Source organism: Phaethon lepturus, unplaced genomic scaffold (assembly GCF_000687285.1).
Source record: "Phaethon lepturus isolate BGI_N335 unplaced genomic scaffold, ASM68728v1 scaffold14051, whole genome shotgun sequence".
NCBI lineage: Eukaryota > Metazoa > Chordata > Aves > Phaethontiformes > Phaethontidae > Phaethon > Phaethon lepturus.
The window spans coordinates 2,219-26,538 of record NW_010517062.1 but is presented as its reverse complement, the minus strand read 5'-3'; the positions used below and the strand labels follow the sequence as shown (position 1 = coordinate 26,538).

The 24,320-nt window shown below is 39.0% G+C and overlaps 1 protein-coding gene across 1 annotated transcript in view; it reads left to right on the top strand.

Moving 5' to 3' along the window:
- Nucleotides 1-22,681, top strand: part of LOC104615077 (dual specificity mitogen-activated protein kinase kinase 1) — a 30,925-nt gene extending 8,244 nt beyond the window's left edge. Inside the window, exons 2-11 of the mRNA XM_010296273.1 lie at nucleotides 254-464; nucleotides 3,044-3,190; nucleotides 6,262-6,339; nucleotides 6,883-6,934; nucleotides 14,444-14,568; nucleotides 17,213-17,420; nucleotides 17,909-17,973; nucleotides 19,646-19,707; nucleotides 20,720-20,765; nucleotides 21,755-22,681. Coding sequence (XP_010294575.1) covers nucleotides 254-464; nucleotides 3,044-3,190; nucleotides 6,262-6,339; nucleotides 6,883-6,934; nucleotides 14,444-14,568; nucleotides 17,213-17,420; nucleotides 17,909-17,973; nucleotides 19,646-19,707; nucleotides 20,720-20,765; nucleotides 21,755-21,868 — 1,108 coding nt within the window. The 3' untranslated portion in view covers nucleotides 21,869-22,681. The remainder of the gene's footprint in view (nucleotides 1-253; nucleotides 465-3,043; nucleotides 3,191-6,261; nucleotides 6,340-6,882; nucleotides 6,935-14,443; nucleotides 14,569-17,212; nucleotides 17,421-17,908; nucleotides 17,974-19,645; nucleotides 19,708-20,719; nucleotides 20,766-21,754) is intronic.
- Nucleotides 22,682-24,320: the final 1,639 nt, after the last annotated feature.

The following is a 24,320-nucleotide window of genomic DNA, read 5'->3' as shown; positions in this document are numbered from 1 at the left end:
GGGTATCATCTGTTTGTGTTTGTCATTGTTTTATCTGGAATAAAACACTGTTTACTTAAATCGCAGTTCCAGTAATAACATGTGTCTCATGGGGATGACTGTACAAGTCGGGTCCTTCTAGATAATGTATGTAGGTGCAAAAATGCAGTGGATTTAATCTCTGGCCTCAATGGTCTATTGCTCTTCCTCTTGCAACAACTGCTGGGTAAGCTCACACAGCTGCTTAATCATCTGTTCTTTCTCTGTTGTACAGGACAAATTTGGAAGCACTTCAGAAGAAGCTGGAAGAACTAGAGTTGGATGAACAGCAACGAAAACGCCTTGAAGCTTTCCTTACCCAGAAACAAAAAGTTGGAGAGCTGAAGGATGATGACTTTGAGAAGATCAGTGAGCTGGGAGCAGGAAATGGAGGTGTGGTCTTCAAAGTATCTCACAAGCCTTCTGGTCTCATAATGGCAAGAAAGGTGAGTGCCTTAAAAAGAGGAACTTAGGGATGATTTTTACTAAGGAGGTTGCCTCTGATGAAATACAGTTACTTTATTTGGAGAAATAAGTGGTGTTGACACACCAAAAAAAGCCTGTCTAATGCCAACTTTTAGTGAAGTTGATGTGTTTCAACAAATGGGAAAGGTTGCACATGCTTATCCTAAACTTTCCAGTTTTTTAGAAATAATGTTCCATGTGTTAGTAATGAAAGGATAGGCATTAATTCCCCCTTTTTGCATATTTTTTTCTATCTTGACAAGTACGATCTTTTCAGGTGGGTATATACCTTTCAAAGAAAACGTGGTAGCTTCAGTAATCAATAGAAGGCCTAAAAGAAGTTACTGAAAGGTATAAATTGGGGAACAGTGACAATATGCTGTATTCTGGGCCATAAGTTTAGAGGAGTGGAAAAGATATCACCTGTCCTAAGATCTTCCTTCACAGTTGCAGACCAGAAAAGGGCCTCTGGATGATACTGGAAAAAATGATAACGCAAAAAACTGAGAGTGAAGGAATACATTGGAGTACAGTGACATCTCCTGTTTTATAGCTTCATCATGGGGTGCAGGTGGCTTCTGTGCAAAAAAGGTACTTGTCCTTCTGGCAAGAGTATTTTTCAGTGATTCAGCTTTATGCTTTGCAACCAATAGCAGTTGTGATCAAGTTTGTAAGAGAACTGAGATTTTTTTTTTAATGGAAATAGCTTGATGTTTTAATTCTCATTTTGTTTTTGTGAGTAGCTTTCACTTACTGTATTTGCTTGCCAGCGATACTGAAAGGGAAATGCACCTGTGATACTGCCTGATTATTTCTGTTTGGGTACCTCGTTCCTCTTTCCAGTGCGAAGTTCCTTGTGCAGGTGGCACTTGTTCTGAGGCAGTGGTCAGGACATATGCCACTACTGCAGTGGGTGGGATGGCAGGCAGGCTGCAGTAGTTCATGGGGAAACATAGCCTTTGAGAAGGGTGAAACACAGGTGACACTCAAATCTCACATCCCATTATTACACTACACTGAAAACTTCAACATTTTTAAAATTGAGAAGTTGAAAGACTTCAGGTACTGACTTAAGAGTAACCATGCTCAGTACACTGACAGTTTGGAGAGGAGCAAAGAAAAATGCCCACTTATGAGGTGTGAGAATTACGAAATACACAAATCACTGAGGTTTCCTTGAACTAAATCAATTTAATTGATTTTTTTTTTACCTACTGTGGGTTTAATAGGAAGTTTTGTTCCAATTCATTAATATTTGATGCAACTGAGATGTTTTCTGAACTGCAGTTTCTCTTTTATACATTGACTAAAATTTGATTTCCATAATGTCTCTTAACCTTCCCTTTCACAAAAGAAATACACTTCTTATTTTGTATGAGAGAAACAGTCTAGTGGAGCAAAGTATTTTCTGTAGTCTCCCCCTTATATTTAGATTCAGTTTGGAGTTTTTAATTTGAGGTTCAGTTCATTTCTTCCACTAATGCTTTACAAATACCTGTGCAGATATTTTTCAGCTGCTGCTTCTGAGTCAGTATGTCTTTGAGATATTTCCCTTAGACATTTTTTCATGGCTTTTCTTCAACATAAAGAGCTTCTGTTTCTGAACTATGCATAAAAAAAAAAGTGAAGAAAAAGTGCTGGAACAAGAAGTTTCTGATGGATAAGTATTTTGTGAAAAGAAGAGATGGAAATCCCACCTTTTGAATAATCTCTTATGCTGTAATGAGTATCTCAAAATAGTGTTACTGAAATTGAATGCGTTAGGGGTCTTTTTTGTTGTCCTTTTCAGTTGGGGAACTATACAGTCTTTTCTGTCTTGTAATAAATGTTAGTTGAAAGTTTCTTTGGGCTTAATTTTGAATTGAAGGAAAAAATACATAAAGCTCATTTGGAATGTTGCTGTTACTCCTGTAGCTTTCAAATATGAAAGTAGTATCCTCTTAAAAAAAAAAAAAGTCACATTGGTGAGCTTTCTGCATAACTGTCTGGACTTCGTAACTTTTTGTAATCCCATGAAATGATGCTGCTGATTTATTATTAAATTTTAAAAATCAGTGTCCTACACGTTACTTACAATGTCAGTGGTTTTAATAGATTATGCCTTAATAGCTGTCAGTCACTAACACCTAGAATAGGAATTTTTTGACTGTTTTTAACAGGAAATTGTTAAAGGGGTTTGGAGGCAGAATGCTTGGATAACATGGAGAACATCTGTCGGTTTATGTAATACAGTTTATTTTAGGGATAACTTCTACTTCACTTTTTTTTTCTCTAAACCTAGTATCTTTCATGGGTGCTGATGTTCTCTCATGCTGTGTGGTAGTGTTTCCCCTTTTCTCGCTAAGAAAATAAGGATGGATTATTTTACAGTTAAGTCATAGAATGATTTTGGTTGGAAGCAGCCTCAAGTAGTCCACCCTCCTCAAAGCAGTTGGGTGCAAGATCAGAGCAGGCTGCTAAGGCCTTATCCAGCCAGGTATTGAAAACCTTTCTAAACAACCTGCTCCTTCAGAATGGCACTCTGCCACTAAGAAAATACTGAGAGTGGATTATTTTACAGTTAATTCATCTAGAGATCAAGCCGGCTATTCGAAACCAGATCATTCGTGAGCTGCAAGTTCTACACGAGTGCAACTCTCCATACATAGTGGGGTTTTATGGAGCTTTTTACAGTGATGGAGAAATCAGCATTTGCATGGAACATATGGTAAGTACATATCAATCTGTCTTGGCTTGAGATTATTTACAGACCATTAATGCAAAACCTGAGTGTCAACAGGACTTAACAAAACAGACCTTCCTGTATGAATAAAGAATCAAATAGTGTGTTTCAGATTTACTCTGCAAATCTGGGGTTGGCATTGATGTGATCTGTTTTACCCCCTTCTCCAATATCTGCTCTTCTGTAGAAGACTAAGCTGTACAAATGTAGCCTCCCAATTGCTGCTGCTTTTATCCATGGTCCTTTTTATTTTGTTTAAACATATTGACCCAATTTTACTACTTAGACACTTGTTCTGATTTGGGTTTAGTTTTGTTTTTATGACCAGATCACCCTGATAGTACAGCTGTGTAGTCCTTAGCAGCTATGATAATGAGAATCTAGTTTATTGTTTACATGAACACATATTTTGTCTCCTTTCCCCCCCCCCCCCCCCCCCCCCCCCCCCCCCCAGTTTTACAGAAAACACAATCATAAAGAATAGTGCACAGGAAGTGAACAAGCCAAGAAAGATCTTTTGCAACATTTTTAATGCCAAAAATATTTTTAACTGTGTTTCATTTTAATAGAAAAGTACACATTCTTCTTGACATCTGTTTGCCTTTCTCTAACCATATGGAACCAAATGCTAAAAGTAAATTTTCTGTAACTAAAGGTCCATCGCATTTTTTACTTTGCTTGCTTAGTAGAGGACACTTTTAACAATATGAAATACAGCAAATCTAAAGACCTTTTTACTGTTTCACTGACAAAACTGTTTCTTTGGAGAGAAATCTTATTTTTTCTGGAAAGTACGTGTGACTGTTTTAATGCTTCTCTGGTCTTCTCTTACGGAAATTTTTAGAAGTCGATGGTTGCCTAGGAACGAGTGATCATGATCCAGTTTTTAAGCATATACTAGCTGGATAGGTGTGCATACCCCAAAATACAAATGGCTATTGGGAATTATAAAGAAGCTAGTTTCTCAAAATTGAAAACAACATCTGCAATTGCTAAAAGTGTGCATGTTGACACATGCTAAAGGAGAGATGGCAGTGGTATATAATTACGTGTAGAACTGGAAGGTCTGAAGAATCTCTATTCATTTATCAATGAGAAAATTAACAGGAAAGATCAGGGTCTGTAAATTCCTAAACAGGCAATGACATCTCTGACAGTAGACATCTCTTCAATTTAAAAGATGGCAGTATGAAATCTGGTGTTTCTGTGCTGAATCTGGTCTAAGTCAGAATAGATACCAGATATTACATGTAGGACAATTCATCAATAAGATACGAAATAGAAAGAGAAGGTGGATTCCTTAAATTGTAGTCTTAAGCCATTAAGCTGTTGGCTTAATGTGGGTCATTAGGTGGAAGTTTTTGGTCTCCTTTTGGATAAAAGATGAGATGAGAATCTCGTTTGTCTTTTTTTGTGCATGTCTTTCAGTTATGCCAGTCAAAATTCTTATTTTTGGCAGTGAGTTACGAAATTAAGTATGAATATGAACAAAAAGTTGGAGGTGGGAAAGGCATGGAACTTTAAGATTTGAGTGTTTGATATTTTTAGGTACATAAATTCAAAATCAATGCATAACTTTGCTTAGCAGCAGGTATTTAACAGGTAGAAGGATTGGAGTCTGCTCCTGAAAGATGCTGAAGGTTGCAGCCAACACTAGACAATTGAATTGTATTCAACCTCTTCCAAGAGTGGAGGTAGTCCTCAGGGAGGGGAAAAAAAATTGTTTTTTCCTGTATATCTTTGTTAATAGACCAGTGTCTGAGCAGAGACAGCTGTCCAGAAATGCAAACTGATTATACAAGATTATATAGACATATTTTTTTGTTAGTGTATTTTTAATCAAGTGTGGGGTATGTGGGTGAGTTTTACAAAAATACATGGTCACATAAGTATTTATATACTTCTCATAGGAGTTTTAGATTTTAGTCTTAAAATAATAAACTTTTGCATTCTATCTGTTCTCTTTACATGTATAAATGGTGATGAAAACTTCCAAAGGATAGGTTAAGGCAGAAGGCAATTACTTTTCTCAAGTTGGATTTTTGTCTTGAGTATTGGGAGATATCAAATCCTGATCTGAACAAGAGGATATTGTTTTTTAATTTGAGAAATAACTTCCTAATTTCTACTTTGATTATATATTCTCTATTCTAGAGAATCTAGAACTTAGTGCAAGCCTATTGTTGAATCAGTTGCTAAAAATAAATGGGATTTCTTCACAGTTTTCCTTCTCAAAAGCTCTTAGCAACAGTGGAATATATTTGACTTTGGGGGGGTGTGTGTGTGCATGCATTCAATTTATTTAACCTAATAAGATTAGCAGGACTGTTACCATGAAACTTCAGAAACATTTCTTCCTATTTTGGTTCTTTGAGAGCCATGCAAAATCAACCCTCCATCCTTGGAAGTTGACAGTCACCTCAGATACGCAGAACTGAGGCCAGCTTTCTCTGTTTAGGATCTCCTCTGGGACATGAGGGGAGCAGGGATCTGGGTTTAATTATCATCATGGGGTGCCCCCAGCACACATTATATTCAGGAAGAGAATTCTGTCTTTTCCAGTGTGACAGCTTTTCATCCCCATAATCGGGAACATAAAATCTTCTGTGCTGCTTCAGTCCTCCTCAATCTGTCATTGGAGTGGGAGAGAGCACCATGGGATGGCTGTGACAAGAAAAAAATACATGTTATTGCATTGGACAGAAAGTTACAGAAATCTGTAAAATTCCTAATGCTTGGTCAACAGCTGTTTACGGACAGTAGTTCCTTAACAAGAGCCAAACCATGGAAATGCTAGTATGGAAGACCTTTGTGTGAAGTGTTTATTTGAGTGGATGTTGTTACTGACTAAATGTTTGTTTAAAAATAAACATAAAACTGACCGATTCCTACTGGGAATGATTTTTTTTTTCCAGATATGCACCGTAACAATGTTAAATCAAACATGCAAAGCAGTGGTTTTTTTCTCACCAAATTCAGGCTTCAGACTACAATCCTGTTTAAAATGTTTTAGAGTAATTTGATTAAAACTTGACTATTGACGTATTTGTCACTAGGATGGCGGCTCCTTGGATCAAGTACTGAAAAAGGCTGGAAGAATTCCAGAGCAGATACTGGGCAAAGTCAGCATTGCAGTAAGTGTGTTCATAGCTCTCCAGGGTTGGAAGTGGGTACATTAGTGTCTTGGTGTGGTAATACCAGATCCCGGAAGCTGCCACTTGAGGACTGAAGGATGTGGGGGAGAGGAATTTTAGCAGATTAAGTATGCTGCTTTCTTTTAAAAAAGCAGTCTTTATACATGTCATTGTTTGGTAGCTCAAGGCATTGGAATGAGTAACACATTTGATTGTGTTTGCTTTGATTTTTCTGCTTTTGTATCAGCTGATGCTTCTGGATAAGAACGTTATTAACATTTCATTAAAAAATTTTGAATGTTCCCTTTTCATACCTATTGTACAACAAGCTCTCTATGCAAAACTTCCAGTAAGGGGTTGGTTGACTCTGTTTTTCTAGTCTGAGCTGGAGGTACAAATTTAAAAAAAACCCCTGATTTGAAGTGATTACATTTTGGGATTTCTGTTATGGAAAGAATTCAGTTGGAGTTCTTGTATAGACAAAGGATGCAATTATCTCTTCTGTTTCATAAATTAGATTTTTTTTCTTTTACTTGTCTGTAGGTAATAAAAGGACTCACATATCTGCGAGAAAAGCATAAAATAATGCACAGAGGTGAGAAAATTTTACATTGTAACTTTTCTTGAATACCATTTTTATTCAGACTGAAATACATGCTTTTTCTATGATCGGTTCTTTATAGTTCAATGACTTTGGTTCAGAGGTTTTTTCTTTGGTAGTGTAAGGCAAACTTTTAAAATTCAAATCTCTTACTATGGTTGTCATCCATCTTCAACTTCTGCTATCTTACTGCTCTTTATCCGGGCTTCTAATTGATGCTTAAACCTGGTATACCTATATGTGCACACAGAATTTCTGTCTGTGTTTGGAACTGCTTGCTGCCAGAGTGACTTGGCCGGTTGGGAGTATGTGCCTGAGCTGGGAACCTTACCTTGAGACCAGAAGTACTCCCTTTGCGCTGAAGATAGCACTACGTTGAAGGACCTGAGTGATTCTGACTCTGCTTCCCTTAAATGCCGAATAAGTCCTCCTGCATTTTCTGGGAAGAGAACACTTTTTAAACACAAAAATGTGATAAACTTCTAGGTAAACAGACAGGTACAGAAGCAGAGGCTGAATCTTGGACAGTGGTATGCACTGAAGAAGCTCTCACGCATTCCTACCTGCAGCAGTGGCACTTGGGCCAGGTTAACTATCGTCTAGTGTAGCTGCAGTGAAGATAGAACCTGTTTAGTACAGTTCTGGGCAGTATCTTTCTTAGAAATGTCAGCACTTCAAATGAGGCAACATGTATGGAGGTAAGTTCTTAATTGAGTACAGGAATGGAAACTACATAAAGAGAGAAAGAGAAGCAAAAGGCAGTTAAGATACCTAGAAATGGGGTTTAGTAATGACATAACTAACTCTATGAAGAAAACTCTATTAAAAAGCATTGTCCCACTGTATCTCTTTCTTCATTGCAACCGCTAGTCTTTGTTACGAACAGATCTGAGTGTCACCACAAGATCTTTGGAGAGATTCACAATTAAAACTTCCGACCTAAAATTAATTTGACAGTTCAACACTATTGCCATTAAAACTTGTCAAAGAAAGTCACTATTTCTACCAGCTGTCTTACATTCACGTGCTATTTGTAGACATCTATCATGCAGAATTGCGTCTTTTTTATACTCAAATGATTTTAAAAACATGGTGATGCTGCTTCACTGTAAAAACAGTGTTGCTTCTGCACTCCTGGGGTCTTCAGTTACTTTACTGTAAAATAAATGCACTGCCTTATTTTCAACTTATTTGCCTCTTTTTAAAATCCAGCTCTTTCATTAATCTGTTGCGTGTTCCATTAAACAAAAGTGACACTTGATATGGTAAAGTAATAAATTCTTTTATTCCTGATGTGAGTGTACACTGAAGACTGGAGATGGAGCATTTCATGTTTTTGTTTGAATGGCACTAATCATTATATATACTGCCTGATCACTGCAAACCATGCCAGCTGTTCAGTGAGTTTTGTACCACGTGAGATCAATCTTCCAATTATAAAAATATCTCCATCAGGAACTAATACGTGTCTGAGCTTAGATTTGTTGGCCAGACCAAAAAGAGTGATTAGCAATCCTAGCTGATACAATCTGTTGTAGGATCACTTTACGCATGAACACAGTGTTCATGACACGTTTATGTTTTGGGTTTTTTAAACAATCAGATATAGCTCTCCTGGTGAAAGGAGGTAGTCTCTGTAAAGATTTTTTGATGGTAGTTGCAAAGTCATTTGTGTCCGTTCAGAGCATAAGGGAGACTCCTGGGAAAGAGATCATCTTGTTTTAGGGCATACTGGAAGAGTGACAGTTGTATCTTGTGGTTCTCAATTCAGCCACAGCAGTGGTTTTTGTTACCATGTTGGTTGCTTGGGGTGTGTTTTTTAGGTTGTTCTTGCTTAACTGGCTGCTGAGACAGCAATTTTTAATTTTTCAGTTTTACAATCTGTAAATCTGATAAACCCAAAATGAAGCCCTTCGGATCCTGTTTAAGTGAAGCCTAACCTCACAGTATTGGCTACATGAGAGATTGCACTTTAAGTGCATGGACCAGCAAAAGTTCCTCTTTCTCTTCTACATTGCTTCCACTGTTACACTGCAGGGCACATTCACTGCAGTAAAATTCCATGTACAAATTGTGACTTTTATTTTTTAGCTCAGTTTTCATGCGGTGTGCTCTGATTACATTGGGGATGCTTGACCTTGTATGCTTTTTGCAGAAACTCTCATTGAAACGTGTGATGTCTGAAGTGGGAGCTAAAATGATCTTTTGGAAGTTGATCATGGCTAGTGCTAGCAGCTAAAAAGAAAACCAGTCAGAACAATGTTTCCAACTCTTGACATAGGGAGCCAAATGTGCTGGCTTCCGTCTTTGATATTCTTTACCAGTCTACCTGCAGGTTGCCCTTTACACATTATTTGTAGACCCCCCTGTGTGTAAGCTGGACCTCGTGTGAGCTGGCACACTAGACTGAGCTGTTACAGTTTAGCCTCTTAGTTGAGGAGGGCCCTGATTCAGCTTCCTCCATGTCAGATCTATGAGCAAGGTGCTGTCCTCAGTGTGAAGTTCTCCTCTTCTGGAGGTTGACTGATGCTCAACTGCATACTGGCTGTACTGTTGTGTGATTAAGGAGGGACTGACAAGTGGAAGAAATGTAATACACAAAAAGTATGTAGACTAAAATGGTGTCAGTAGGGTTTAATGTTGTCAGAACATGCTTAGGTAATGCATGCCTGAATGTTAAACATGGGTTTAAAATGCAAGAATACCAGTGTAAGTGTATTGACTTCTCTGGTATTTGACATATTAGATGCTTGGCCTTTTTGTAATTGACAAAAAAAAAAAAAAGCATCTTACATTACAACTTTACTTTCTTTTCTGTTTCATGTCAAAAAAGCTGTATTGCCTAACCAGCAAATAAACATACCATTCTCACTATTTTTGATTGGGGAAAACAAAGACGGGGGTGGGGGGTGGAGGCCGGGGGGTAGGCAGAATCTGTGTGTAGAATCTTGCCTTTGAAACTCACAGGCATCCAGCTTGTTTTTTGGATTATTGACTAGTCTCACCCATTAATGTAGATTTTATACCTCAACTGTTCATGTCACTGTTGTTTTTTTTTTGCACTGTATATAAATCTGGGGAAAAAATCAGTTTAAATCAAGTGTTCAGGAACTTCAGGTAGATGAATGCTTTCTTTGTTTAGCTTTTAGTGTTCTAATGAACTGTTCAATAGACTAAGTGCATACAGAGCAGTTAAAGAAGACATAATTTTCTTGGGCTGTGCAACCTCATCAAAGTACTATTTTTGAAATAAGAGATTGAGCATTCCCTTTGGGTAGAGAGTGGTGAAGGTGTATCTGTTGTAACTGACGGCAGTTGAGGATGGTTAGTGCAACTGTGATTTTTGGTGTGATTGTGGGGTGGTAAAACAAACGACTTGCAACATCACCATAGGGCAGAAATCCACGGGATTGTCTTCCAGGGTGAGGATTCTACAAGATGTTAATTTTTCCATAATGGTCAGCAGAAGCTAGTACGCAGCATTCTGAAGCAGGAGACTGCTGTTAGACAAATAATAATGCTGATCTGAAAGAAAAGAATAAAAAATAAATTGATAAAACTTGTTAGTGACGCAATGATGGATATAAAGAACTACAAAATGGAATATGGTAGCTGCTCAACATGATGTTTAGCTTAAAGTGATCCCACGCGCAGATGTATCCTGGACTAACTGTGACCTCTGAGGAAAAGTATTTGCTTGTCATTACACACAGCTCAGGGAAGAAATCATTAGGGCTTATTAAGGAAGGAATGGAAAATGGTCTCTTTTATAGAGCGTTAGCTCATCTGGTGTGCTGTGCTTTGTTTTGGTCCTCTCTGAAAAGACATGATGGAAATTGCAAAACTTCTGAAAGACAAACTAGTGGGATACGAAGCAGGCACAGAAGAGGAAGGGGGCAGGGAGCCTGACTGTGGTAGATATTTTCATAATGTCGCCTGTTCTGTTAAATATAACTTTCCCTGTTACAAATAGCTTTAGAAAATGCTACTTCTATGGTCCTATTTACCTTTGTGGTTAATACCAGAAGGCACTAAATGACAAGGAAAGAAATGTCCTGTAACTAATTACAAAGTATATTGTTGCAGATTATTAAGACACACACAAACATGTTTTGCTGTGTTTTTGTCTCAGGATGAATAAAAATCCTGTAAGTCAATCAGACCATAATTTTAGTTCTCGAGCACAACCTGGGGGGGTAATTCTCTGGAAAGTCTCCTTTTGCATGGAAGGAGCTTTGTGAGATTTCTGAACTCCGGTGGCCCCCAGCAGCTCCAGGATATGAGGTACCACACAGCAGGGATGCTGCCAACGGTCTGTCCTTGTGCATTAGTTCCTGGAGTATCCTCAGGAGAGCCTGCCTTGGGAAACTGAAAGTGATTGGAAGGTACCAGTAATGTGCTGCAAGACAAATATGTTCTCGAGTGTCTGGCTACTCAACTCCTGTACATCAGAAATTCTCGCCTGATGGTGTTAGAGAACGTCCAGGGCCACCTTTCGGAATGAACTGGGTTTGTGCCAGGGGGGAGATCGGGGCTCAAGCAGAGGCGGCATACCTCTTACAGAGATTTCCAGGATGTCTTGTAAATTCTTTATATTAACTAGCTCCCTTTTCATTGATGTCTGTATGCATCCCTCTGGACTGGCTAAGGACTTCTCTAGAATTGAACAGCTCTGTTTCTGGGTTGTCTGGGTTGATGTACAAAATGTCCTTTCATTGTCTTTAAAACTGAAATACTTCACTTGTGTAACATACTTGGTCATCTTTTCTAGATTTGTCCGTTTCTTGCAAGTTACAGCATACATTCTGAAGGATGCCTTGGTATTCCTGTTCCATTTGGCAAAATGAATCTCTGGTTTCCAGAGAAACTGCTTAAGTGCTCAGACACTCTGGAGTTAAAATAGCATAGTGTGCTACATTTAGAGGGGTGGAAAGACAGCAGTGTTCCAAACATCACACTCTGCTCACACTGGGCGCCTTGCGAGGAAAATGAAAATGTGCAGGGGGAAGCAAGCTTTATATAAAACTCCGGTGAGGAGTCATGATTTGCTGTGCTATTGTGAGAGGCACAGTGTGGCATTATCAGCTGGAGAAACGCTGAAGGTAAAAGTGAAGTCTTCAAAAGACCAGGTGGATTCGGGAGCATGCAAGATGCTTACAAAGAGAATGTCATTTGGTTCACTGACAGTGGAATGCTAATGTTATTTTTTTTTGCCATTTAATTATGAACATGAAGTATTCATGAGCTGCGGAGATAAGCGAGGATTTATGCCTTTGTTCTGAATTGAACTAGTAGATGTGCATGGATAAGCAGTACAAATCTAAAGGCCGTATCTATAATTTGTTCAGGCTCTGCAGTGCTTCCAGCATAGTTTGTTTCCAGTATATTTTTGCAAACACTTTTTTTTTCCACCTCACTTTTACACAGAACTTCAGGTGCAGATTCCTGTGTAGCTGGGAATCGAATCTTTGCTGCCTGCTTCGCTGCACTAACATCTGCTTGGTTTTGGGGTTTGTTTGGGTTGGGTTTGTATCCTGCCGGAATTTTGAACTGATAGGTCAAGCTCCTAGACTGGATTCTTCCTTTTCCTTGTGAAGTGTACTTGTGGTGAGTTCCTACAAGTAGTCAAAACTTGCACAGAGGAGGTAGAACTTGCAGAAGGCTCAGCTGTCTGCCCAGAAGGCCTCTGAAATCTCTCTTTACCGAAGTCCTGCTGCGAGTTCACCAGCGTGCAGCGTTCTGTTTCCTGCCTGTTAACAGCTCCACGAACTGCCCAGTGCCTCTGCTGCTCTTACAGATCTATTGAGGAAGGCAATATTTATAAACCGCTTACTTTCCTAGGGGTGGGGAATTGAAAGTAGTACACACAAAATACTTGCCCATATTCTTCCCCCCGCAATAAGGAGGAAGGCTGTACCTGGCAAAAGCAGCTGGGATTTTGTTTTTTGCGGTAGAAGGAAGATGTACGCAGGCACGACTTGCTCTATTCAGAGCAGGGAGTAGTGTGTTGGATCGCTCTCCGGATTTTCTACAGGCTGATGCTTGCTCCAAGTGAAGTGGACAAGCTGTAGGCTCGCTGTCCTGTAGCTGAGCCTAGAAGAACTTGTGTATACACAAATTGTCACAAAACACTGTTCCCGGTGTGCCTGGCCAGTTCCAGTTACCTAGAAAGGTGATGTCAGGAACCAGAAACTGTAGCCACCATTTCCAAAAGTAGATAAGTTGATTCAAACTTTGTTTTGTTCTTTAAAAGGGTTCTGGGGGGAAAAACAGCTAAAAAAGAGTTTTGTCTTCATTTCCAATCTCCATGGATCTTGCTCAGTGGGGCATAACCTTCTGCATGGAGATCTCTTTCCAGTGACATTCTGTTGAAATTGCAAGCCAAGGTCGGTTCCTCGGTCACTGAAACGAAAGCTACCTGCAGTATATTTGTGTTTAAAAGTGAAAAGCAAATGAAAATGTTAGACTTTTATAGACTTCTGGATCCGCTCTTGAATAGCAGAGTCTAAGTGAAATTTTGATAGGCTGAGCTGATCTCTTTCTTCAAAGCCAATTTATAGCACCTTTTTTCTGTAGCATTTCTTTGCAAATGTGTGCTGTTAACTTATCTCGATAATGCATTGGTAATGACAAGCTGAGCTGCAAGAAAAACTTCACAGCTGTAAGAGAAATACTATACTCCTGTTCTTTGTACCTTTGCATTCACAAATAGCTGTTATTAGTTGCTTAGCTACCAGTGACCCTTATTAAATTCCCATTTAGAAAAAAAATGATGAATTCAAAATCATGAGGGGGTTTTATCACAGGTAAAAAATCTCCAAGTATTTTAAATGCAGCATTTCAACAATAAGATAATTATTTTTCTAGAGCTTTTTTGAAGAAAAAAAACAACAACAAACAAAACCACCCCTCCCCCCAGAAAAAAACACCCAAAAAACCCCAACAAACAAAAGCCAGAACAGCAAGAACACGCTCAAGACCTGTTTTGTTAAGGGTGATTTATGTTTCAGTACATATGAAGGCTAAGTTAGGGATGATGATGTGGCTGCTGTGGTTCATTGACCTTTGTGAAATAAATATGTAGGGTCTCTGTATTGATTATTTATAGGCAAAAGAGCATCATTAAAGAGGAGTTATGCTGAGACATGCTTTCAAATTTCTCTCAAATGTTAGTCATTGCAAGGATGTAGATACCCAAACTTAATGCTTGAAAGCCAAGAAACAGGGTGAAATTGAAACTTAAAACTTAACAGCCTTTTTACAGTTGTAATTAAAAAAAAAATTTTTGCTTATCGGTATTTAAATGGAGAGCCTGTGAAATGGGCCTGGATAGGGAACCAAGTATCTTCTCTGAGTGTTGCCAGAGAAGCGATAGAGCTGTGTCATAGTTAGAAGGGAAACAAAGGGGGGCACATGGTAATTCTCACCTTTCATGTTACTTTCATTGTCAAATTTCCCACTTTATCTATTATAAAAATAAATCATCCATTCATTTTTTTCCAGATGTTAAACCATCTAACATTTTGGTAAACTCTAGAGGTGAAATCAAGCTTTGTGATTTTGGTGTCAGTGGACAACTGATAGATTCTATGGCAAACTCGTTTGTTGGCACACGCTCCTACATGTCTGTAAGTACAGATTTTACAGCTTTGGGTTTACTATACAGAATGGTAGAGTTATCACAGTTCCAGAAATCAAACAAGAAACCAACTATTGCCATTACTACTGCTGCTCATAGTTCAGTGCTTCTTGCATTCCAGGAATATTCCAGTATCATAGCAGACTGTGTGTGTGGAGAAAGACTGTTGCAAGAAAAGCCGCGCAACTTGGAATATTTTATAATGCTACAGAAGAGATGCAGCTGCGTCTACGTTGCAGAATCCAATTGGTTAATGCATTTGGGTTTTGTATACATGTACCTCAAAAAAAGCCCAGTATTTATAGTTTGCTTTCCTTATGAAGTGTGGTTTTCTTTCCACTCTGGCATTTTGCTGCCGTGACTTACGTAGGCGAGCTGCTGCCTTGCTAGGGATTCTGTTGTGACTGCTGGGAACCCAGCAGGGCTGCAGCAACAAGAGAAACCTTGGGAGTGGCTGGTGTGGGCAAGGCCATAGTTAATGGAAATAACAGATCTCTTATTTTAAGGTACTCGCCTTGTTCAGCGTACAACCACTTAACTCATACAGTCAGGGTGTTCGGAGATTCTGCTGTAGGACTGAAACTGTGTGGGCTTAGACTTAAAGGAAAAAAAGCATAATAATGCTGCTTCTGCTCAGCATGGGACCTGCATTTCAACATCAAAGACAGTATTCTTTTTTGTCATTTAATATTGGTAACATACTTGAAAAATAACTGTGGCTTATGTTCCCAAATACATCTAGGGGCTCTTGCTAATTAGCAAAAAAAAATTCACACCTCCATCTCTCCTGGGCCCTTGACATAGTTACTGCTGGCTTTCCCTTTCATTTCTAGTAGAAGGAATGAGAGCAAGTGCTGTCTGCCTTCAGTTTTCTTCAATTTATTGTTTCTACAGACTTAAGATTTAGCTTTGCTCTCTGTTGCTGTATGTCACAGACCAAGCCATGATGGTGATTCTGTTTATTTTTGTTGATAGTATTTGAAGTACCTTTTCTTGCAGTATCTCCCTTAGCGTACTTTTTCAAATAACAGCTAGAGAATTGTTAACATGCCAGACATCATCCTGTTCTACCATATGAAGGTGTGTACAATCAACAATGCTTAACTTGAACATATTTTCTAGATTTTTATTATTTTTGTATAACTAGTACTCTGTGTGTTTCCTTCTTTTTCTCTCACTTCTTCCTTTACACTTACATTTTATTAAGGTCTACTGTGTAGCTTCATTTTTGGGCATCTTTATCCATTGTCCAGCAATCGTGTAGTTTATACAAATGGCTTTGGAAAGCGCTGAGGTGGGACACTGGAGAAAGCTGAAACATAATCTCAATAAATGCTGCAAGACTAATTTAACAAAACTATCGCCTGTTACGGCAGAGGGAAGAGACTTTACAATAATACTGCATTCTTCTGTTCTATGAGAATAAGCTTCAAACTACATCTATATTTTTCCAAAACATGCATATAGTCAAGGAAGAATCTGCACCATTTTGGTAAAAAAGGAGCTTGATTTTAAAAAGAGAACAGAAAAGCAAAGTGAACTTTTTCTTTGAGAAGTTTTAGTAAAAATGGATCCAAGGATGATGTAGATCGATGTATTAAAAATTGCAGAAACCATATCCAGCACTCAGCATAGTACTGATAAAGCAAGTGCAAAAACGAGGCAAAAGGAGTTAGTTAAGGACTAATCTTAGGGTTTAGTTTTTTAGGCAGAACCAGAAGATGTGTATACTGATCAAAACTGACGATCTTTGGAGCAATGTGACTGGAATATCCTGATAACGGTTTTAGTCATGATTCAACTGACCAAAAAATCCGGTATCTAAATCTCTCTCCAGTGTTCGAGTCTCCTAAAAAACAATACAAAGTATATTTTTAGCTGAGTGTCTTACCTGCATGCATTTTTGTAATACTTACATTAGCATGTACATATAATCTATCCATAATTTTTGTTTGTGTTTTTCCCTATGTGGGTTTTTTCTTGATAAAAATTTAAGCCCATTGCGCATTAGGGCCTGACAAACAAAAATGCGAGTGGTTAAGCTGGCAGAACACATGTCTATATATATTTTTTTTCAATCATTATACCTCCAGGAGAGGTCTGTTCCCTCTGTAATACTTTATCGTTCAATTTGTACGTTGCATTTTATTATAATTCCAGTGGATTATAGAGCTCAACAGTTTACTTAAAAATTATTTGAATATGGATCTAAAGCTGCAGTATGCACGTATATAATAATCCTTGTATAAATGCATTTCTGCTGTAGGGAAGTATCAGAATGGTAGAGGTGAACCTTTAGTTGCCCATATTAGTTGTTCTTCCTTGTTCTTTAATTATCCCATCATTATTCATAGTTGCAACATTTCGATATTATGCTAAAGAAGTAAAACAGCAACATAATAGCATTGTTTTTAAGAAGTCTCAAAGCTATTTGCAGTGGTGGCATGCAATGGTTGTGGAACTTCTAGAACTCCAGGTGAGATATTTAAAGAAAAAGATCAACAAGTCACTCACTGGAACATGTCATACTAATAAGTCGGGGTTTCATCCTTCATTTTATCCAGGCTATTGTGGAATGCAGTTTTTTTTTTCTTTCTTGTTACAATACAGTCTCCCCTTCATTTTTTTTGTAGCCGGAAAGACTACAGGGAACCCATTATTCAGTGCAATCAGATATATGGAGTATGGGGTTGTCACTGGTGGAAATGGCCATTGGCAGATACCCAATTCCTCCTCCTGACGCAAAGGAGCTTGAGTTAATGTTCGGCTGCCCAGTAGAGGGAGATTCTCCTGTCACCGAGACCTCACCCAGGCAAAGAACACCTGGTCGACCCATGAGCTGTAAGTTAGCACAGTCTGTTAAATTCTTTTCTAACACCCTTTTCTGTCACTTAAAGGTCTTCCTTACCCAATATTGATTTGCATAGTGTGTCTTTAAACTTTAAAAAAATCAGGGTTGTATTGGGCACCTGTCTCAGTCTCACTATGAGGAGGTATCGGAGTTTGAGAATCAAAGAGCCCTTTGTTTATAACTGAGCTGTTCATGAGCACCATTAAGATCCCGTTCTGTTGATACGGTTCATCTCGTTAAGAGGCAATGCTGATCAAAGTACACTAGGATGATTCCCAGTGAAGTTAATGGTTTGGGCCAAGCCTAAAAACAGTGTCTCCTTGCATGAAAGTATTACCCTGTTGCTGTTCCACTTTTATTTCCTATAAATCTATTGGGTGCCATGTAAGAATGAAGTGTGTGACTTAGCTTCTTAAAACACCCTTGCCACGGGAGGAGAGTAACACTGTGTTTTTCCCCTTCTGCAATTTCTTCTTAGCCTATGGACCAGACAGCAGACCCCCAATGGCAATCTTTGAACTTCTTGATTACATAGTTAATGAGGTAATCAGCTATTTGCACTTGTACTAATACAGTTGTACATTTTTAAAGTGTTCCAGAATTTGAGGGGGTATGGGGCTAGTGTTAGGATGAGCCAGGTCTTCTGATCTTTTATTGCTGCAGTATGAGACACATCCTTGTTATGTGTGTTAGTTTGATTTTTAAATTTTTCCCAGGAAAATTTTAGTTCATTTCTCTGTATCATTTAAGTAGTTTTATGGGTTTTCTAGCCTGGATCATGCAACCTGTTAGGACAGTTAATAGCAAACAGTATGATCAAGCATATACAAAATTTATTTTTTAATTTAGTCTTATGAACAACCTCATTTATAACACTTTTTCAAATAGCTAAGCTACAAGGCTTGTTAATGGAGATTGGTATTTTAGAATTGACAGTCTGTTTCCAATATTGTCACAAGTGCTACTGAAACTCATATGACTCCAACTGCTTGTGTCCTTCCACACAAAAAAAAGCATGCTCATGTTAGCTGTCAATTGTAACAGCTGGCTAACATAACTGTTCCAGGTGAATGAAGTATAAAAATAGTGTCTGACACAGCTATTTTAAAAGCACAGTTGGTGTCTAGGTCCCTGCAAAGACTAGCATTGCTTATGCTACTGTACATGTACTGATAAACTGCTGCTGTTCCTCGTCTGCACAATTCTCCTCTCACATCACAAACCCCATTTTGCATATTCTGTAACACTATTCCAAGAGTTAGTGCTGTCGTATTGGAGTTAGCATTGGATACTTGAGATACTATGGTCCTGCTCATGTAGCACCCTGAGGAGGTCAGTTTAAGCTGAAAAGCTGCAGTAGCTGAGAATTTGGCAAGATCGTCTTCTGCCACGTCTGGTGTAGCGCAAGCAAGCTTCAGCCTGAGCTGCTATGTCCAACAAAGTTTTTACACCAGTGAGTAACTGAATGCAGGCCATGTCTCAACTCGTACATGTAAGTACACTGAATGTAAGTGCTTGGAAGACCCATGGTGTAAGAATGAAAACTTAACTCTGATCCTGTAGCAAATGTCATGGAGAACAAGACAATAATATGCAGGTTTATACAATAACTCTTCTTTATCAGAATTCTTTTTGAATTCAGAATCTGAACAAACGCATTCCCTGGGACAGAATATTTGGATCAAAAGGATTATGGCACTAATGATGATCAGGGCATCTTCCCTTCCCCAAATGGAGATTAGTAGTAAGGAGAATAGTGAAATGCTAATTACTGCCAGCTGCTCTGAGCCTTCTTTAATGACAGCTCAAGGCTGTGTTAACACCATTCAGGTGTGTGTATAGAGGGGAAAAAACCCTAAAACTGACAAACACCCCACACCATAGAAACTGTCTCTGATCTGATTGATTACTGAAATGCCTAAAATCCAGCAGCTGTAAGAGTAATAACCAAAATTTGTTAGTAATAAACTCAGCATCTTTATTTTTATAAATCGTATGACAGCACATCCTTTTTTCACATGTGTGGAAGCTGAAGTCTGCCTGACTCTTGTTTCAGAGCTCATTTGAGCACCTTGAAAGAAGGCCTGGGTAGTGCTAGGGCTGTTACTTGGCTTTGCAGCTGTACCCAGATACAGGACAGATCTCTGGGTAGGTTGTGTATCATCATGTATTAGTTATGCTGAATGACTGATGAATTTTTATTTTATTTTTTTAGCCACCTCCAAAACTGCCCAATGGTGTTTTTGGTTCTGAATTTCAAGATTTTGTTAATAAATGGTGAGTATTTTCTCTATGGCTAAGTTGTGAAGAGACGCATTTGGGATCAGCCCTGCTGTCTTACTGTATGAATAACTTGGCAATCAGAGTCGCTATTTGTAGGTCATGGCAAATGTAATTTCAATTAGCATAATCTTCTTTGTCCAACTGTTAATGTGCCTGACGCTCGTTTTACAGGCACCAGCTTGAAAGCATGTGCTTCCAAAGAGAACTCCAAAGCTGAAAGATGTTCTCCTCTAAGATAGGATCTCTGCTTTGGTGTGCAACTTAGATTAGTACATGCTTAGCACTGCAGACACCATGATACTTACAGACTCTGATCATACGCCACGCTTCTAAAGGAGGATCCTTACTTTTATGGGTAACCTTCGTAGCATTCTGCTGTGACCAGTCCATACGATACAGAAGTCTTGCAGGCTCCAGGTGCTTTTTTCTTTCCCAGTGCTTCACTGAACTAACATCTCTACCACACCAGTCATTCTCCCATCTATTTGCTTTTCTAACCGCAATTCAGCGATACCTGCACTGAACCAGTATATTCAGTGCTAAGGGAGGCAGTTCATTGAAGTTTGGAAGTTTTAGTTTATTTAGTAAAAGCTATGTATATGTATTTACTGTTTCTAAAAGGAAGAACAGCAACAGAACAGATGTACTTGATACAGAGCTTGAAAAGTCTTGGGAAAAAGAAACTTGAGGGATAAAGTGGTTCATATTGTTGAGTTTTTGTTGAAATGGGAATTTGATCTCTCTAGCTTGGTCATACATGCTCACTTCTGCCCCCACTGAACAGGATCAGACAGCTCAGGATTTCATACTGAAAATACACCTGTGAAACCTACAGGAGGGAACTGCTTACAGACCCAGATCTATGTTTGAGAGGCACTACAGTACCTAATGCTTTTACCTAGACTGATATCTTGCTGGGACCAAATCCGTCTACCAATTTGATGTAACTTGATTTTTATTTTAAAAGATAATAGTGTGTAACCTGTGTAACACTTTGTTTTTCTAGTTTAATTAAAAATCCTGCTGAGAGAGCTGATTTGAAGCAGCTGATGGTAAGTGAAAGTTCTTAACTTGAACTGAGAGCACTCTTGCATGCAGGTTGGGTTCCTCAGCTGACCTGAGGTCAGGACCAGAGTGTATGACCTGGACTGTGGTTTCTGGCCCTTGACACAAGCAGCACAAGCAGTTTGTTGGGGGGGGAGGGGGAGGGCTGCTTCTCTGGGCCAGGAATCAAGGGACTGCAGGCTTTCACACACTCCTAGAACAGGGACTATCAAGGAGACCAAAACTGGTGGATTTTGGAGTCTGCCATTTGATACAATAAGACCTAATGTTACTAAAATAATCAGCAAAATAATTCTCTTTCTGGTGTTTGTTAGTCAATAATAACATATATAGATAACTGTGTTTAAGAGGATGAAAGAACAAAATTCCACGTACCTTTATGGTCTACTTTAAATGCACTTCTGTTGTATTCTGTGAAACACAAAATGTGTTTCTTTTTTTTCCCCCATCAGCTTTGTCTTGCAAAGTCTGTAGAACTACTAGATACAAGCAAATCTTGCATTTTTTCTACATGAAATGACCTTATCAGTTTCAGTGGATCTTTTCATGGCCTTAAGTGTAAAGTTCTACTGCAGAAAATATTTTCCCTGCCCTGATCCTGCTGTATCATTAAGGATGCAAAACGCCATCACACTTTCTTTTACAAAAAGCCTTTCTGTGCACAGGCAGACATTTCCCAGAGTGTTATCTCAAGTGGCTGAGTCGCATCCTTATAGCATACTGTAGTGTAAGTATTCTGCAGTAGGCACTGTGTAGGCAGTATTCCTCTGGAATACTTTGCAATGTGTACATTTAATATCCCGGTTATTCCAGTAATCCTGCAGAAAAGCTCTCCTGGTCACTTCCCGTGGCTTGCCAAATTTTATAGTTAGCTTGAACACTGAAAGTGAACTGGATTTGTTGTTGTTCATGTTATTCAAAATTACTTAACGGATTGAGTGCTTGAATAATAATACTAGTAATACTTTTTGCTCAGATTCATGCTTTCATTAAGAGATCTGACGCGGAGGAGGTGGATTTTGCGGGGTGGCTTTGTTCAACCATAGGCCTTAACCAACCAAGTACACCCACGCATGCTGCTGGAGTCTGAATACAGAAGAGTGAATCTTGTACTGTACACCTGTTAACAACAATGCTATTTTGGTCCTATTTCCTCAGCTTGTACCTGTTCAAACATGTATTTCACCTCTTAAGGAAGAATGTCTTTATAGCATGTGCCAAATGGTTTTAAATTTTGTCATAAACTAATTGGTATTGTATTGGATTACATTCATTTGTTTACTGACCAAAATGTTAGGATGTTTAAGTTACAGTGCTTGCTGATTTTAAGTGATTATGGATATTCTTTCTTAATGAAAATATCACTGGGGGTGTTTACCCCCAGCTTGTTTGAACTCTTATCAAAGGTTCTTTGTAAATTGTTGGTACTTCAATCATGCTTACCTAATCTCCCATGCGAAAAGGGTTAGGGATGCTCTGAAACTGTATCTGTTGAGCATGCTTTTGCTGCTGCCAAACTGTATCTGAAAGTTAGGCATAATGGTTCCAATTTTGCTGTTGTTTAGAGGTCTCTCTTTCCAGGTAAAGAAGGCAAGAGCTCTGCATTTCTCGGAATGTACAGGGCAATATTCTACTTGTAGACTTGTTCATATTTCTGTATTTATTTTTAAAACATATCATCATACTTGGATTTAGTGATGTATGTCTTTCTAATTGATTTTTAAAAGTTAGTTCTTGGAAATGTCCTACAGAATCAAGAAAAAGATCCAGGCAATTTGCTTTCTTTTAACCTAAAAATTCATGACAACTGTGTTTAGTGTCTGAAGTGTATGAAGATCCTCTATTGTTTTATTCTCTCAGATGTTTAGCAATGGATTCTCTTAATAAATATATTATCAAGTAACATCTTGAAGCTTTCTTTAGAACTCAAAAACTTAACCAAAGCCTTAATCCAATGTCACTGCTGCATTCCCCACCCTCTCTCTACTTACTTTTCCACAACCATGCAACAGCCTTTGTTCCCAGAGGTACAAGTTGGCTAATGTAAAATGACAGTGTGTGAAACGGGGTCAGAGTCAGCTGCCATTGCAGGGTGTTAATATCCTGTTTATCGGGTTTCTGTGGAATGTCTGAGGGAAGCCTGACTGCAGAGGTTTTTGCCTCTCTAGTGCTCACACAAGTTGTACAGCACTTGATGCTCTGTTGGGTGCTGTAACCCCCTGGGTGGGGTGTGACAGGTATTTCCCTGGGGCAAACTGGCATTGGAGCACAGAACAGAGGAACGCCCTGACCCCTCAGCAGAGGGAAGATGTGCTTGTCCGTGTCGCTCATTAACCAAGAGCAATTGTACCACACTGATTTCTTCAGAAGTTCTGCTTCTGGCAGCTGCTTGGCAAGTGGATTGCTGCTGTGGTACTACAGACCAGGGAGAGGTGGGCAGAGCTCTGTGTCCTCGGCACAAAGGCTCGCTCTGACAGCTGTGCTGAGCAGTGCCATGAGAAGTTTAGCTCCTTCAAAGGATGTTTCAGACAAGGAAATGGCTGAAGTTCCTTCCCAAAAGGAATCCACATCATTCTAGACATGAACTTCTACTCGACAGTATCGAGTATCAAAGAGGGCTAGAATAGCCCTCAACCCAGCAGCAGTAGGAAATGACTCATTGATATGTCCAAGGCTGCCTTCAGCTTGTTCTCACTTGAATGTGACTCTTGGTAGTAGTGCCAAGGCTGTGTAGAGCTTTCATTGAAATCTGTCCTGAGCTTTGTATGTGAATTACACTAACACACCAAAAAACTACAATAGTACTTCCTACTATCAGGTAAAAAAAAATACACAGTGTGTAAGCAGTAAGTTTTGAGAGATTTTTAAATCCTGTTTTACTTCTTGCTCTACAGACAGTGATAATTTGAAAGCTGCAAGCACTGTTATATGTAGTAGGACACCAGGAAAAGCAATTTATTGCAACATGCAATAGAACTGTTCTGTTTTAATCCAAGAGCAAGCAAAGCAGCAGGAAGTTTATCTATGAACTCAACTCTGGACCATGCTGGAGACAAGTAGCATTTTTCAACAGTCAAAATGACCATTTGGAGATGAAACCCAGGAGCAACTCCTCCAGCATGCGAGTGAAGTAAAGGCAGCAAGCGCTCCTGCTGCAAGGCAGAAACAAGGAGCCCAGTGAAGTGCCCCCGACATGCTGAGCACTGCAATGCACTGGCTGCTGCGCTCTTCGCAAACCAGCTTCTCACATGCCTACTTTCACATTATTACTGGATGCTCCACACCATAATATTTTCTGCTCAAACTTTTTCTTTTAAGCAGTAAGTCTTAGGGAAAGCTTTGCATAATCTTATGTGCTCTGCACAAACCAAGCAAGAGCCAAATAAGCAATCTCTCCTCAAACAGTGGCAGGAACTCGGAGATTGAATCATGCATTCTGACCATGCCTGGGACACAGGTGACTTTTCTAGGTTCCTTTCTGGCTTTTAAAAGCAAATTTCAGAAGACTAGTTAGTCTGTTTTCTCCAAGTACTGCCAGAGAG